Source organism: Saccostrea cucullata, unplaced genomic scaffold (assembly GCF_032062105.1).
Source record: "Saccostrea cucullata isolate Sc308-1 unplaced genomic scaffold, CSIRO_AGI_Scuc_v1 ctg98, whole genome shotgun sequence".
In the NCBI taxonomy this organism is placed as follows: domain Eukaryota; kingdom Metazoa; phylum Mollusca; class Bivalvia; order Ostreida; family Ostreidae; genus Saccostrea; species Saccostrea cuccullata.
In genome coordinates, this window is record NW_026928385.1 from 97,056 (window position 1) to 112,898 (window position 15,843).

Here is a 15,843-nt window from a genome sequence, read left to right on the forward strand (position 1 = left end):
GTCCTTTATCTATAAAATTCTGCATCATTTTTAAGTTATAACATTAAATCTGAATTATACAATGCAAATTGAACTATATTCAACGAAAAAACCGCGATTAAATTCTATTCAAGTAGAATTAAACTAGGGACTATATTTTGTGGCGGAAGGTTTTTTAGACGAAAATGATCCGTTTTTCTCTTTTGAACTATAACGATACTGTTTATTTTGGATTCCTATTTTTCCATGCTGGTTGCACACAAAGCTGTTTTTTGCAGTGAAATGTGTTATGCTGGTTCTGAAATATCTATTAAATTATTTCTTATGAATTCTATCAACAAAGTGTGACAAATATAGTATATATATTCTGAAAATCCGGGGAAAAAATTAGCCGATTTTAACGTAAAATTGACACTGTTTTAGTAATATCTGGAAATTTACATCATATACCCCCACTTTTGATGTTCTTTTCTAAATATTCAAGATAACTTTGACCTATTTCCTTAAAATCAGAAAAAGTTTAAGACTTTAAAATAATTTTCTTGCTTGTTAAATTTTCAATGCCAGACAAATCACATTTTATTAGTGCAGAAAGGTCAAATAATTGATTATGCGAAGCAATTTAAAACTTTTTCTTAGTCACAATTTTAAAGTGTCTTTTTTTAAACAGACTTAGAGTTCAATTTGTTACGTGCTTTAATTATATAAAAATATTGCAGGGAAATCGTCGAAGATGTAATTTTTAATTAAGACACAAATTTCATTGCAAAAAGGTCATATTTAATGTACTGTAGTGCCAAAAGAAGCATATTGACCCCCATTTTTTGATTTGAATTTTAATTAAGCTATGTATGTAGAAATTAAAAATATACTTGACAAAAAAAGTTTAAGACTTTAAATATCAGGATCGAACGTCGTTAAGAACAAATAGAACAAAATATAATTTCAGTCGTAGAATTGATTGATTGATTGCATACTGTTTAACGTCCCTCTCCAGAATATTTCACTGATATGGAGACGTCACCATTGCCGTTGAAGGGCTGCAAATTTAGGCCTATGCTCGGCACTTACGGCCTTTGAGGAGGGAGGGATCTTTATCGTGCCACACCTGCTGTGACACGGGGCCTCAGTTTATACGGTCTCATCCGAAGGACCGCCCCATTTAGTCGCCTTTTACGACAAGCAAGGGGGTACTGAGGACCTATTCTAACCCGGATCCCCACGGGACCATAGAATTGAAGATCGGTTGATTTAACGTCCTCAAAAGTTATAAATTACTTTTAGTAGTTAATTGAGAAATACAATTCGATTCATTTTCGTAAACTTTTAAAACGGGTACTTCCGGTATTGCACATCGTCGCAAACCACGGCCAAAATGTACGATCCTCACAGGGGCTTGTTACGAAATATCTATCTTCTTTTAATAAAGTTACCCCTACTATAAAAATACACCAAAGAAAGTCCGGTTAAAATTTGTAGTAGCGAATTTCCTATTTTTAGATTCCTCCCTTGTGTATTTTTATAGTAGGGGTAACTTTATTAAAAGAAGATAGATATTTCGTAACAAGCCCCTGTGCGATCCTCTCCAAATCTGGGAAGAGCTGTGGACTCCGAACCGTGGCTTGAGACGATGGGTATTGCGATACACGGAGTTTTAATACAACTGTAATGATATAAAACGTTTTAAAAGTATCTGTTATTTTAAAGCATTTATCCACCTTTATTCTGAGAGATCAAGGTCAAATTAAAAAATACATTTAAAGCTGTTTACTTATTTAAATTCACCATCATATTGTAATGAGTTGAGATTGACTGACTTTTAGAGGTCACAAGATCCAAACTTTTAAAGCAAATTTTGGATGTCTTTGTGAACCTATCGTTAAAAGTGTGTTTTTACTTTCTTAAGTATTTACTAGCACTCGTGCTACCTGGCTACATTTAGTCCGAAATATCTGACGTTTTCCTGGCTTTTTAACGATTTTGATATTTTACATGCCAGGAAAACGTCAGAACCGGCGCATTTACGGAAACTGAAAATTTTGCTGTCTTCAACCGGAGTTGATTTTAAATAGTTGTGAACCGAACTAAATGCCTAAATCAGAATTTATCAGAAGCACATATGCTTATAGTACTCACTAAAATTAATGAAAAGAAAATATCACTCCACATTTCGTTACAGGACTTGCAAGATTTTAAAATGCACGAAATGTTAACAAATCTCATCAGTCTGTTAAAATGTTTTCAACAAATTGTCTAAAATCAACTCGAGAATGCCGCATCCGGTTGCAGGCCGTGAATTCCCAGTTTTCGTAATGGCGCCAATTCTGACGTTTTCCTGGCACGTAAAATATCAAAATCTTAAAAAGCCTAGAAAACTTCAGATATTTCGGACTAGGCTACATTACGGTCCTTATAGAATTTTACTAAAGAATGAATAAAATCATTTTTTTAATTAAAAGAAAATTCATTTAAATTTATTTCTTATTTTTATTTTAGTTTCTGACTGGTATATTTATGAACATTATCGCCATTTTGACTCTTACTCTTGCAATCAACACCTGGGGATCAGCAATATACGACTTAAATACCATGCCAGCTATCTTTGCAGCTAAAATTGCCAACAGTTCTGGCGGAAATCTTTCTGCAGCATCGCTACCATTCAGTACAACAGTCATGTATACAACCAGTGTAGACTCCCTGACAACTACGTAGAAGTGTATTCAGATCCACACGTATATGTTTCTCAGAATTTGACATTGCGCCATCTCGTTTTATTTTTAAGAATATTTATTCAATGTTAAAATTTATACAGCTCATTACTGCTAATATACCCAAGGAACTCTGTAATCTTGTAGGATATTTTTTAAAAGATTTTGAAAAGAAATTACTAACAATTCATAAATCTGCCTCTACGTCTAATATTAAATTTGTTACATTTGTAAAATAATTTTGTGTAATTATTGTTGTATATCCTCTGTCATGCATCATCATTATCATCATTTGTTGTTGTTGTTGTTGTTCTCTATCACTTTAAAATCTATGTACAACCGTTTATTATCTAATTATATAAATTTGTACATTTGTAATATGCTATAGGATGTTTATACTAAGAAATAAATAAATTATAAATCAATTTCAAAAGATTTTTTTCACTTGTAAACTTATGATGTATGAAATTAGTTCTAACAAATTTAGCTGGATGTTGCCCGTATAAATTATACCTGAAACATATAGAGATAACGAACAGTATTCCAGATCAAAAGTCCACAAAACAATACAAAATAGGAGAAGAGCAAACACGGACCTCCGAAACATCAGAGGTGGGATTAGATGCCACGGATGAGTGAGTATCTCTTACCGACCGGTCAAAACCGCCGTGTGCTCCTTGTCATGATCTGGAAATAACGGAAAAATCCGTCGTCAATTCAGTGTATAGATAATGGACTAACATTTAGTATAAGAAATGCCAGTCAGTAGTTGACTCAATGATAAATTGTATTTGCTGACAAGGTCATTGTATCGACCATAGAACTTACGAAATGATGACTTTAAACAAGCCTGCTGAAAATCTTGTTTCATCAACTTGTTGTTAATTTACTTCGTTGTAGAAATTGTTCATACGTAGAGCACACTCTTGCGTATCTAACCAACTGAGATATGTAAACTCAGTATGCAGGTGATGAAGGTATATTGCTGCATAAGTAAGGAAAGTTTACAATAGAAAAGTTAAAGTCATCACGTTTATCACAGAGCTTGGTTGTTAGATTACCATTAACGTCTTTTCCAAGTAAAATATCTAAATATGAATCAGATTTGTCAGACTCTGTAGTATCTTTTATCTCTTGCTCACCAGGATATATCGTATCAACATAAGAATGGAAATAACCATTGTTAATTGACAGTACGTCGTCGATATATGTAAATGTCGAGTTGAAGGCTACGACAAGTGTTTTCTTCTTTTCACTCATAAGATTTTGCACAAATTCTGCTTCATATGAACACAAAAATAGGTCTGCCATTAACGGGGCGCAATTGGTACCCATGGGAATTCCAAAAGATTGTTGGAAGACCTGGTCTCCAAAAACAACATAGATATTGTCAAACAGAAACTCAAGCATCTTTTTTATGTCGACTTCAGAGTACTTGTGTGTACAATCAAAATGCTTTTTAACAAGATAATTTTGCAAATGACCAATGACAAGGTAAGTAAACTTTCGAGTTCCATTTTTATTGAAAAAGCAGCTGTTAATGTAATCGAAAAGCCTGTAATATCAAGCTTTTGAGGGAGAAGGTTGAATAATAATTTTTTTGTGTGTGTTTAATAGACAATTCTATGGAAGTTAAATTCAGTGTTCCTTGGATAGAACACTGTATATACTGAACTTTACAAATGTAAGCATTCTAACAGCCCAGTTTGCGCTGTCCTTTAGATCTCAAACGTATGATAGACATGAATGATATTTGCCTACCTGAATAAAGGTAAATATGCGTAATTTCTATTTCATAATATCATAGACCTAAAACAAATTTTCATAATATTAATGAACAAATCACTCTTTGTCAAACATTGATATCTAAACACTGTTTGTTTTTAAAAAGGAAAACAAACAAAAACATTGAATTAGCACTTTAAAAAAATATTTACACATTTAATGTTAATAATAAATGCATTTACATTTTAAATACATTTTATTGTTTATTCACTAAAAATGACTAGTAAACAAAGGTAAACTTAAATCACACAGAAAGTCCAGACTAAAAATAAGAAATTATGTTTACATTGCCAATTAAATGTAACCAAGTAAAAGCAAAAATTCAAAGAAATCTAGCAGCAATCTCTGTTGTTTTTCAACACATGTAGATATCATATATACTTGAAAAAAAAAATAAATCGAAAAGACGAAATTTATCGACTAGTTTGCAATAACATCAACTGCTAGGAGAACTAATCTGACAAATACAAAAATGTACATTGTGTTGAAAACAAAATTGCTTTCCATCAGTTTTATTTGTTGAATTAATTTTAACGAAACTGTCTGCTCTCTTTGAGTATTTTTATATACTTGTCACTACAAAGAAAAATTATTGCGAAAAAACCTCAAGTAAACAAGACTCAAAATAAAGTAAACAATTTCATTACACTAAAAAGGGAATATTCTCCATTTACATTTTAAAGTAAATATTTTATAATTTCTTCAATAAATAGATACTATTGTGTGTTTAATAGAGCTAACAAATTGCTCAAAAACTGGGTATCTCAGGTGCACAGAATTTTAAATTTATCATACAGGATGTGTTATTGAAATATTCTGTAAGAATATAATGTCGCGTTTTAAAATAAGAATTCGGTATATCGGCTAGACATACATTAATATTAAAAAGTTAAAACGATTTCTTAAGCTTGTTTGAAGAAATCAATTTCAAAACTAGAGGTACTGTGAGCAATGAGCTCACTAAATGATACCCCCCCCCCCGCCTCCCATATGATTATAATGGAAAAATCCATGTTTTGCTGTGGCGGGGAAACCCAAAATATGTGTCGGATCAAAAAGTAGAGTGTGCACCTCGCACAATGGGAATATGTAATAAAGATTCTGTGAAAGTTCAATTAAAGTTGCATTGAGTTGCGGATAAGAGATGGGTACCCCAAAGCGTAACAGACAGACAGACGGACGTACAGACGGACGGATATACCGATTACAGTATACCCTCCCACTTTTCAAGTGGGGGTATAATAATACCATTGCGTGTGTCAATTTGTAAATCAGTGAATATGGGATGTGAGTTCATGAATTAACAATATCGTTTTAGAGATTAGTTGGCGGATGATGGTACAAGCCCAAGACGATTCATTGTCCGAAATTCTTCTTGTACCGAAAAAGGTTTCGATTGCCAGCAGGAATTTCTAGCATATCGAGCAGCCATCTTTTCAGCTACATTCATGCGTTTGTAGTGACGTAGGTACCGGCAGTGACGTAAAGCCTCCACGCTTGGGTCCATGTAGGATGGAAGCTTGGAAAATTGGTTTTGTCTTAGAAAGACTCTGTACACAAATTCCGACATGTTGGACGGTTTCTTTATTTCCTGCTCTTCGTTTTCTGTTTTACTGGTTACCGGGGTTGCCTCTGGCGGCTTCCTGGATTCTTTAAGTTGTGACTTTTGCCGAGAATGATTCTCTCCGTCTTCTATATAAAGTCAACGTTTTCATACATACAGATGATACATATAAATGCACAGTGTAGCGATAAAAAAGTAAATGGGTATCATATAAATCAAGTATCTAGTGGAGGACATATTAAAGAAAATAGATAATTTGTACGAACACCAAAAGTTCAGAAGGACATACAAAATGGGGCAGGGCAACCCTTCAACCTTTTAAAAACCACAATATCCAAATCTGCATGCAATTAATATAAGTGATTAATTCACTTGATTACATATTGTGCAGATCATTGATACGATTAACACAATAGAGGCGGTTTCCACTAAGTGTTTAATTCAATTAAGCGCATGCATTTATATATAATCTTTTAATCATACTTGAATGAACTGAAGTTACATATAAAAGTTTTGAAGCCTTTATTGAAAAACTTACTTTTTTTCAAATTCTTGGTCGACTCATCCCTTTTCTCCCGTTGAAGTTCCCGTGCTGTATATTCCGACTTTATTAATCTTCTCTGAGATTTCATCTCTTGCTCCAAGGATTGTTCCATTTTCGTGTCCACGAAAACAATAGGAGGATCCTCCTTCAATTCATTTACATTCTCTTGTAATTTGGGAAATCTCTCTTGCTTGGCTTTGGCCCTCTTTCGGTTTATATATTGAACACTCATTCTTTTTGACAAAGATGTGGAACTTTGCACCGAATTGACAGATTGAGATGATACCCTGCCCTCTGTATTGTCACCATTTTTGGGGTTTAATCCGATCACAGAGAGTTTCTCCATTTCTGAATCTTCCGCTCTGACCATAGGTATACTTCGTCCTGATAGTTTTCCGGATGTCTCAAACAGATGGTTTCTGATATTTATCTTTCTTTGTCTTGTTTTTTCGACATCCTCCTTCCGTGTATCCATTTGGGGTTTAGACAACTCTTCATTCCTCGGCTTTATGGAAGTATTAAGAAAATGTTCTACTTTATTTAACATATTGTTAGTATTCTGAAAAATGGCTGAGTATGTACCTGAATTAATTTGATCAAGGGTAACTTTCAGTGAAGGCAGGTCGTTTAGTCTGTTCAGTCTGGAATTATTTTCGTCCATTTTATAGCTTCCCCCGCTGGAGGAAGATCGGGCGCTTCTTGCTCTGTTTGGATTTGGGGTATTTTTCCCTCCTCTCTCTGGTTCTTTTATGTCACATTTCGAACAATCGTACATCTCTTTATACTTCATTGACGTTCCAACAAAAGCCCCAGCCCGTTCCTTTTTCTTCTTTTTTGGTGTGAGATCAGATGATAGATTTGGTAACGTTACGATTATCGTGCGTTTTGCTGGGGTTGCTGGTTTGTCATTCAGTGACTCTAATTCTTTAATGGTGACCCCTCCTTCGTGTATGTCCATCATCTGATCCTCTCTATCTTCCTTGTCCTTGTACGCGTCATTGTCTCTGTCGAGGTATTCTGCTGTGATGGCGTCCTCGAAAGACGACCGAGAGGTCGGTCTGCTCAATTGTCCCACCATTTCGTTGTTCTTCTCTAAGTCAACAGGAGAGAGTGATGTCTCTTCAGAGTTTTCTCGGTCCAGTGAGTCTACACTCAGTGAAAGTTCCTTGTACTTTTCTTCTTTTATTATATTTTTATCTTCTTTGTTGAACACTAGGGAACTAATTTTTACTTTAATTTCGTTCCCATCAGACTTGTCCAATAGCACATACCTTCGTAACTTTTTCTCTTGGACATTTTCCCTGAACTTTTCGACGACCTTTCTGACTAGCAATTTAAGCCGCAGCTTTTGAGTTCGTGTACGTAAATCCTCATGTGTGTTGGTGATTCGATCTTTTGTTGTTTTTATTTTGTCTCTGTTTACACGCACTAAAGTTTTATAAATGGCTTCCTGGCTTTTCTTGATACTCGAAACTTGAAGCATTTGCTCCTTTTGAGTTTTGTCAATTTCTCTATCCCTGTTTATTTTAGCAATGCGATTGTTGCGTATTCCGTTGTTGGTTGTATCCGATTTCCGTAAATCTTTCAGCATATATAAAAGTTCACCGTTCATTGAGGACCGGCCTTTTCCGTTGTAGTTGGCCATAGCGTAGTTTTTAGACTTTGACATATTGCTGCTATATAAATCAGCAAACTACGAAGTCTTATCATCCTTCAAGGATCCTAAACCCATTGCTAGACACCTTTTATCTGGAAATGCTCAACAAGAATATCTTATACTGCTGCTAATATTAAGAAAATATTAAACATCCATCGAGCGTGTCTTTGCATCTTAGAATACTGGACAATAAGTGCTTTATCTCGGCAGAACCGTCTTTATAATCCGCCGCTGTCTACGATTTCTATTGGATCACAAATGACAGAAACCGAACATCAAACATAACGTCAGATCAATAATATAAAGCAGGTACCTTATTATTATTGTAAGTAAACAAAAAATCACGAACAAACAGCCGAATTCAGCTTATATTTACCTCACTAGAAAGTATACATGATTTAATTACAAAGTGCATTGTCTCAGAGCTGGCGAAACCAAGGACAATACGAGTCTATCAGACCAGGGGAGATTTTGTTTAGACTGTCGTGTGAAAGTGTTTTGTGCCAATTAACACAGGTATATCAGGGATTGGAGAGATCAAGTGATTTGTAAATTTAATTATTACTGAAAAAGTTCAGCCACTTTAAATCAATTAAAATTCCGCTTGCATTGTTACCTATCTGCTAATAGAAAACACCTAGACTAAGATTATAATCAATATTTTGTATATTGATATAGCTAAGACCAACACGGGCACCTCTAATACAGCAATATACTGGAGGTACAAGGCCTTTGTAATCTTAGTCCAATTAAGATGGAATAACTTCTTGCACTTTCTATTCTAAGACTAAGATACAGTCATTGTCTGTCGCCAGTGTTTTACTGATAAAAGTACGCGTACACTATGATTTTATCATTTCTTAAGAACGTATGTTAAAGCAGACAAAAAAAAAATGTTACGCTTAATTAAGAAATAAGTATGATTTTTAAACATTTATCGGGGTATAAATAGATTCGACCACGTCCATCAAATCGTATTTTATATCTAGTATATTCCGAGAACTGTTAAAATATTATACTTAACTTATTTATATTTGTGACGATTATCAGCTTTATAAGAAATATTTGCATGTCATTGTTTTAGAATTAAAAAAAAAGATATATTTTTCAGACTTTTCTTTCGGTGCCATCACATATGATCTCTTGACCTTGGAGTATGTCCCATTAAAAAAAATGAACTTTGCTCATAACTTTTAAACGGTTTGGGCTATGACTTCTATATATCACAATTATATTTCTATATGATGAGTAGCTTTCTTGGGTTACATAACAACTTTGGCCCTTTTACCTTGGAGTTTGACCATTACAGCCACATCTTTTGAATGTTGATGCTCGCGTTTTCATAGTTCATAATTTTTTTCTTGTGACTAGAGGTTTCTTTATGTATCAATGAAATATATGCATGGAGATAACGAACGGTGTTCCAGATCAAAAGTCCCTAAACAATACAAAATATGAGCACAACATACAATGTACACGGACCTCCAAAACATCAGAGGTGGAATCAGGTACCATGGAGGAGCGAGCATCCCCTGCTGACCGGTCACACCCGCCGTGTGCTCCTTAATTGTCATAATCGGGAAATAACGGAAAAATTCGTCGTCATTTCAGTGTAATAAAGATCTAACTGTTAGTTTGAATAACGTCAGTCAGCATTTGACTCAACGATAAATTGTATTTGCTGACAAGGTCATTGTATCGACCATAGAACTTACGAAATGATGACTTTAAACGAGCCTGCTGAAATTCTTGTTTCATCAACTTGTTTGTCAATAATTTACCTCGTTGTAAAAATTGTTCAGACGTAGAACACGCTCTTTCGTATCTAATCAGCTGAGATATATAAACTCGGTATGCAGGTGATGAAGGTATATTGCTGCATAAGTAAGACTATAGAAAAGTTTAAGTCATCACGTTTATCATAGAGCTTGGTTGTTAGATTACCATTAACCTCTTTTTAAAGTTAAATATCTAAATATGAAGCAGATGTGTCAGACTCTTTGGTATCTTATCTCAAGCTCACCAGGATAAATTGTATCGACATAAGAATGGAAATTACCATTGTTAATTGACAGTACGTCGTCGATATATCTAAAGGTCTAGTTGAAGGCAAAAGCAAGTGTTTTCTTCTTTTCATACATAAAATTTTGTACAAATTCTGCTTCATATGAACACAAAAATAAGTCTGCTAAGAACGGGGCGCAATTGGTACCCAAAAGAATTCCAAAAGATTGTTGGAAGCCCTGATCTCTAAAAACAACATAGATATTGTCAATCAGAAACTTAAGCATTTTTTATGTCGACTTCGTAGTACTTGTGTGAATAATATTATGATCCTCAGACTTTAACCTTCGAGTTTGACCCTCTTCTAAAAAATATTCACTTTGGAGGAAAATCTTAAAGTTACTTTTGAGTGGTTGGTGCTTGAGCTTTTATATTTCAGGGGAATATTTTCTACAAGAGCTCATTCAATATTAACAATTTCAACCTTAGACGTTGATCTTCGAGTTTGATCTATTTTTGAAAAAAAAAAAAATTGAACCTTGACTTTCACTTTTGTATGGTTGGTGCTATGGCTTTCATATTTCATAGGTATATTTCCTGTAAAAAAAAATTATCCTTGGCACCATCAATTCTTTATTCGTGACCTTTGAGTTTGACATACTTTTGAAAAAAAACTTCACCCTTTGATATAACTTTAGATGGTTGGTGCTATGGCTTTCCTATTCAACAGGTACATGTATATTCCTTGACAAGACCTTTATGGGGTACCAAATTTTCGGTCTCTTGACCTTGGAGTTTACTTGAATTTTATATCTTCGCCAAAGCTGTCCTTTTGGGGCATCAGTATTTCACAGACAAGTCTTGTTTTCGAAATATGTTAACTTGACTGAAGAGCTGTTACGATTTACGGGAAGGAAGTATGAAAGCCAGAGATCGAAAGTCAATATGTGGAATTCAACAATGTGGACTTTTAAAATGTATAGAATACGAGACAGCATTTCATCAACAAATGTAGATGATAGGTGGTCACAGCATAAATAAATTATTATAAATGTTACTTTATGATCGCACAATGAAAGGATAAATAAAAGGTCGCGTTGTACTTGGCAATTCGGGGAGGAATAGCACAGGCACTTGTTTCGTATACGGGGTACCCCCCTACTTATTTTAACCACACAAAATAAGTAAGGGTGTCCCGAATACGAAAGAAGTGCTTGTGAGGAATAGAATAAGAGATCGAAAGTCAGCATTGGATGAACAATGTGGAAATAATACAAACACAATGGCAGATAACATGAATTTCATCAAGAAATGAAATTACTTGTTTTCATTATGAAAGGTTAAATACATATTAATTAGTTATAAGAGTATGGACTTGTAACTTTTCAATCGTTAACTTCCCTTAATGGTGCAGAATTAAAATCCTCATCACCTGCATACGGAGTGTGATTTGATACGCAAGAGCATATCCTACGTATGAACAATTTCTAAAGCGAGGTACTAGTAAATTATCGACAAACAGTTTAATGAAACAAGAATTTCAGCAGTCTCGTATAAAGTCATCAATTCGTAAGTTCTATGGATGCTACAATGACCTTGTCAGCAAATACAATTTAAGGCACATTGATATTCTGATAAGAGAGATAACTCTTAATGACACAAATGTCTATTATTCCTTTACAAATTTGTCAAGTTTAAGTGCCTTTTTGTCAAATTTTGCCCCGCAAGCCACGCTATAATTGTTTGTATTTCATTCAGCATATACATATGCTTTGGAAAATCATAAAAGTTAAAGAAAAATTTCATATGAGTGAGCAGAGGGTTTAGGAACCTTTTAAGAGTCAAATGCTGACTGACGTTTTTCATACTAATTGTTAGTCCATTATTTACACACTGAATTGGCGATGGATTTTCCCGTTATATATAAATTGTGACAAGGAGCACACGGCGGATGTGACCGGTCGGCAGGGGATATGCTCACTCCTCCATAGCACCTGATCCCCCCTCTATATAACTACTTACTTATTGTGCTTGCACATAAGGCCTGCACCGAGGACCTCCATCTCTGTCTGTCTGCTGCCATTGTCTGTACAGTGCCCCAAGTCCACCCTTGATCGTTCATTTCCTTTTCAACCGACCGTCGCCATGTCTCCTTCGGTCGCCCTCTGTTTCTCTTTCCTGGTGGAGTCCATCTTAGGGCTACCCTTGGTATCTCTATGGTTTCATCCTCATCACATGGCCAATCCATTTCCATAATCTGGCAGATATAGCAGCTGTGCATCATACAGCTCCTCGTTGGTGATCTTGTTTGGCCAGAATATCTTGTTACGGAGACATCTAGTTTGAAAGGTATCCAGTTTTTGCGAGATGTTCTTTGTCACCTTCCATGACTCAGATCCATAGAGAAGGACTATGACATTTGTAGTTTGGTTTTGGTGATAAATCCAGTGCTTTGGCAAAGATGGCACGGGCTTTTGAAATTCTACATGGTGGAATCTCCATTGCTGTATCTTACTGCCAAGGTATGTAAAACATATTTCATTATTCACATTGTATTTATCCTCATTAACTTTGTTTTGTTTACATTTATCTTAAGTCCAATTTGTCTTATACTTGACCAGGTCATCAGTTTTACTTTGAATAAATAAGCTGTGATAGTAAAATATCATCTGCAAAGTAAGATCTTTAGTGACTGTTGAAACCATAATAGATAAAGGTAGTAATTTTCATAAGCAGTCTATGCAGAAACTAAACAGCAATGGTTAAAGCAGCCCTTTACCTGTACACCTGTATATAGATAATTAGTTCCGCAGATGACCTTTGCCTGGTCCTTGTAGTCCTTTTAGCAGTTCAAAGGTTTTGGAGTGTTATTGATTCTTATTGGTAGTTTGGTTGTGAAGTTGGATTTCATTGGTTTTATTCTTATGGTCATTGGTTTTACCGCCAAAATATTCATTCTTTGTCTTATTGAGAAATGACCAATTAAAACTGTATTTTATGGACTCCATGACTTTGACCGTTGGAGACTGACAAATTCCATTTTCTGGTAAGTACTAACTTTCTTTATTACTAATTGTCAAGTAATATGTCCATTCTATAGATTTGCATTTATTAAAGATCCCAACTTCACTTCATATTAATTAAAAGTATGACCATGAGAGAAAGATGTTATTTTTATGATTGGAATTATTGATTATAAAGATCAGAAATGTATTATATTATAAGTGTAAATTGTTATATTCAAGTTACACCATATATTTTTATGACCCAGATATTTGGTAACTTTGTTCAAAGTGAACAGATGATTTTATTTTAAAGGAATATATATATATTTTAATGTATACTGTATTAAATTACAGAGTCCATATACATGTTAATTAAAGCTGTAACCACCATATCATTGTGGAAGCCTTTTCCCACAGAATGGTGAGGAATTATTTGTTTTAATTAGTATTATTTTTTATGCCTTTATATGGGAGAAGATATGACTGTAATGTCTATATATTCACTATAAGAGTTATCTCCCTTAATTGAGAGTAAATGTACATATATTTATATCATCTATAATATATCATTATGAATATATTGATTATGAGAGCTACATGTATAGATGATTAATAGGATTGAATTGATGTGCTATTATATTGTTGTTTTACTATATTTCAGGGCTGTTAACATTTGTATTTCGTATATGCTCACTGTGTCGAATAAATATATGACCTGAACCCTGACAGAGGAGTACGTGTTGTTCTTCATCACCACCCCCTGTTACAACACTATGAAAAACAAGTTGTGTTTGTGAAACATTGATCCCCCCTCCCCCCGACAGCTTATGGTGAGGGTAGAAGTTTCTCAAATGACAAGTTCAATGTTGTAGGTACCCAAAGGAAGAGCTTGTCACAAGGAACCCACTTGTGAAATATGAAAGCCCTAGTTCTAACTGTTCAAAAGATAGGGCCAAGGCTAGTTATTTTAAATACAGGTCAAACTCCAAGGTCAAGGTCAAAAATATTTTAACCCTACCAAAACCCTAGCACCAATTTCTACAAAAGTAATGACGTTAATTTGTAGGTTGACTTGCATTTGAGAAAATTCAACCCTCGATCCCATAAGCTGCAATACGGCGGCATCAGTGTTCCACAAACACATTTTGTTTTTCTATATTTAAAAAAGGGGGGTATCACAAGTTGGTCACATGATCCAATATAATGGCGTCAAGAGATATTTAATAGTATCCTCACCATACAGAATACACCTGCTGCAACATACAAGAAAAAAGTATCATGTCATTTCCTCCTCAGCTTATAATGATATGCATTTCTTAATTGTAACAGTAATAAAGCGGGTTGTTTTAACAATTTAGTTTTTCGATCTTTTAAGTTGTATTTCACCAAAGATGACCACAGATTACATGTACTTATGAATTTTCTTACATGCATATTATTGTAAAATCAATTTTTAAAGCTATAGCATGTTGTTCCATTATGTTTTGAATGCAACACTGGACTTGCTCTCCCTGATCTTTTTTTTTTGGGGGGGGGTGTAATGTGGTATCAAATGCCTTACTATTTAACTACATAGAAGAGTTTGACAAGTATCTCAAGCTATAGTCTGTGATTGTTATAACACACTGAAGTCAATGTCCAAACAGACATTATTAAACCTACTCAGATTAATAGACTTCAAGAATGTTGCAAATCATTTTTTTTATCTTGTTCAGCTGTGTCTCTATTCTACAACATCCAATTTGAATTTCTTCATGTTCTATATAAAGACATTTTTTGATGATATAGATTTTCAAGTATAAGTCAAGTAGCTCAACTTTCGTGGATTGCCTCTATGTTTAAAAATAATCCTTCTTTTTGTTATATTTGTACAGTATAGATACTCCCAGTATCGACCTTCCATCATTCACTATATATTATTCTTATCTATATACAATGTGGAGCAGTTTTAACATTAAATCTGAAATAAATTCAAAACTAATCAGTGAAACAAGTTAGTTTTCAATACCTTATTTCAGATACACATCTTAGGTTTGCCAAGAGATGGGTAAGGCTATATTTAAAAAAAATTTTTGTTTGATTTTTGGTTGCCTTCTCCCAAACCGAATACCTAACAATGGAACAACTGTTAACTTTCTATAATCTACAGGAAGCAACTATTTTTATATGTACTCTGAAAAACAGAATTTTAAAAATTTGCATTGAAACTTTCTAAGGAAATATTAATTTACCAGTTTTCTCACCTACATACCGATCCAATAATCTGACAGAATCTTGAGAGGGCAAACAATTTTTTTTTCTAAAGTTGGCCTTACTTTCATCACATGAAATAAAAAAAAATTAAATGGGGGTGTATGCTCTCTTGCACTAGTTCTTGATAATTTTTAAATATAGTTTCTACATCCCTTCAAACAAATTCCTTTCCCTTTTAACAAAAGCAAATGACCATTAATCAACTGCAAACATTATACTGTATGGATATGTATATGTACTGGAGTAAATATTATTAGTCCTGCACTGTAGTACATGTATGTTGTTTAACACCCCCACCTCCCCTCTCCACCAAGTTGTTAAACATAATAAATACAACTCCCAAC

The 15,843-nt window shown here is 34.2% G+C and overlaps 2 protein-coding genes across 2 annotated transcripts in view; one reads left to right on the top strand and one right to left on the bottom strand.

Moving 5' to 3' along the window:
* Positions 1-3,031, top strand: part of LOC134277425 (solute carrier family 13 member 2-like) — a 31,328-nt gene extending 28,297 nt beyond the window's left edge. The window contains exon 14 of the mRNA XM_062759756.1: positions 2,476-3,031. Within this exon, the coding sequence (XP_062615740.1) occupies positions 2,476-2,691 (216 nt within the window). The 3' untranslated portion in view covers positions 2,692-3,031. The remainder of the gene's footprint in view (positions 1-2,475) is intronic.
* Positions 3,032-5,719: 2,688 nt separating this feature from the next.
* Positions 5,720-8,602, bottom strand: LOC134277426 (uncharacterized). The gene is made up of 2 exons (XM_062759757.1): positions 6,575-8,602; positions 5,720-6,164 (listed from the first exon to the last, which is right to left on the bottom strand). Exons 1-2 carry the CDS (start codon positions 8,247-8,249, stop codon positions 5,794-5,796), a joined length of 2,046 nt encoding a protein of 681 aa, XP_062615741.1. The 5' UTR covers positions 8,250-8,602; the 3' UTR covers positions 5,720-5,793.
* Between the last annotated feature and the right edge of the window lie 7,241 nt (positions 8,603-15,843).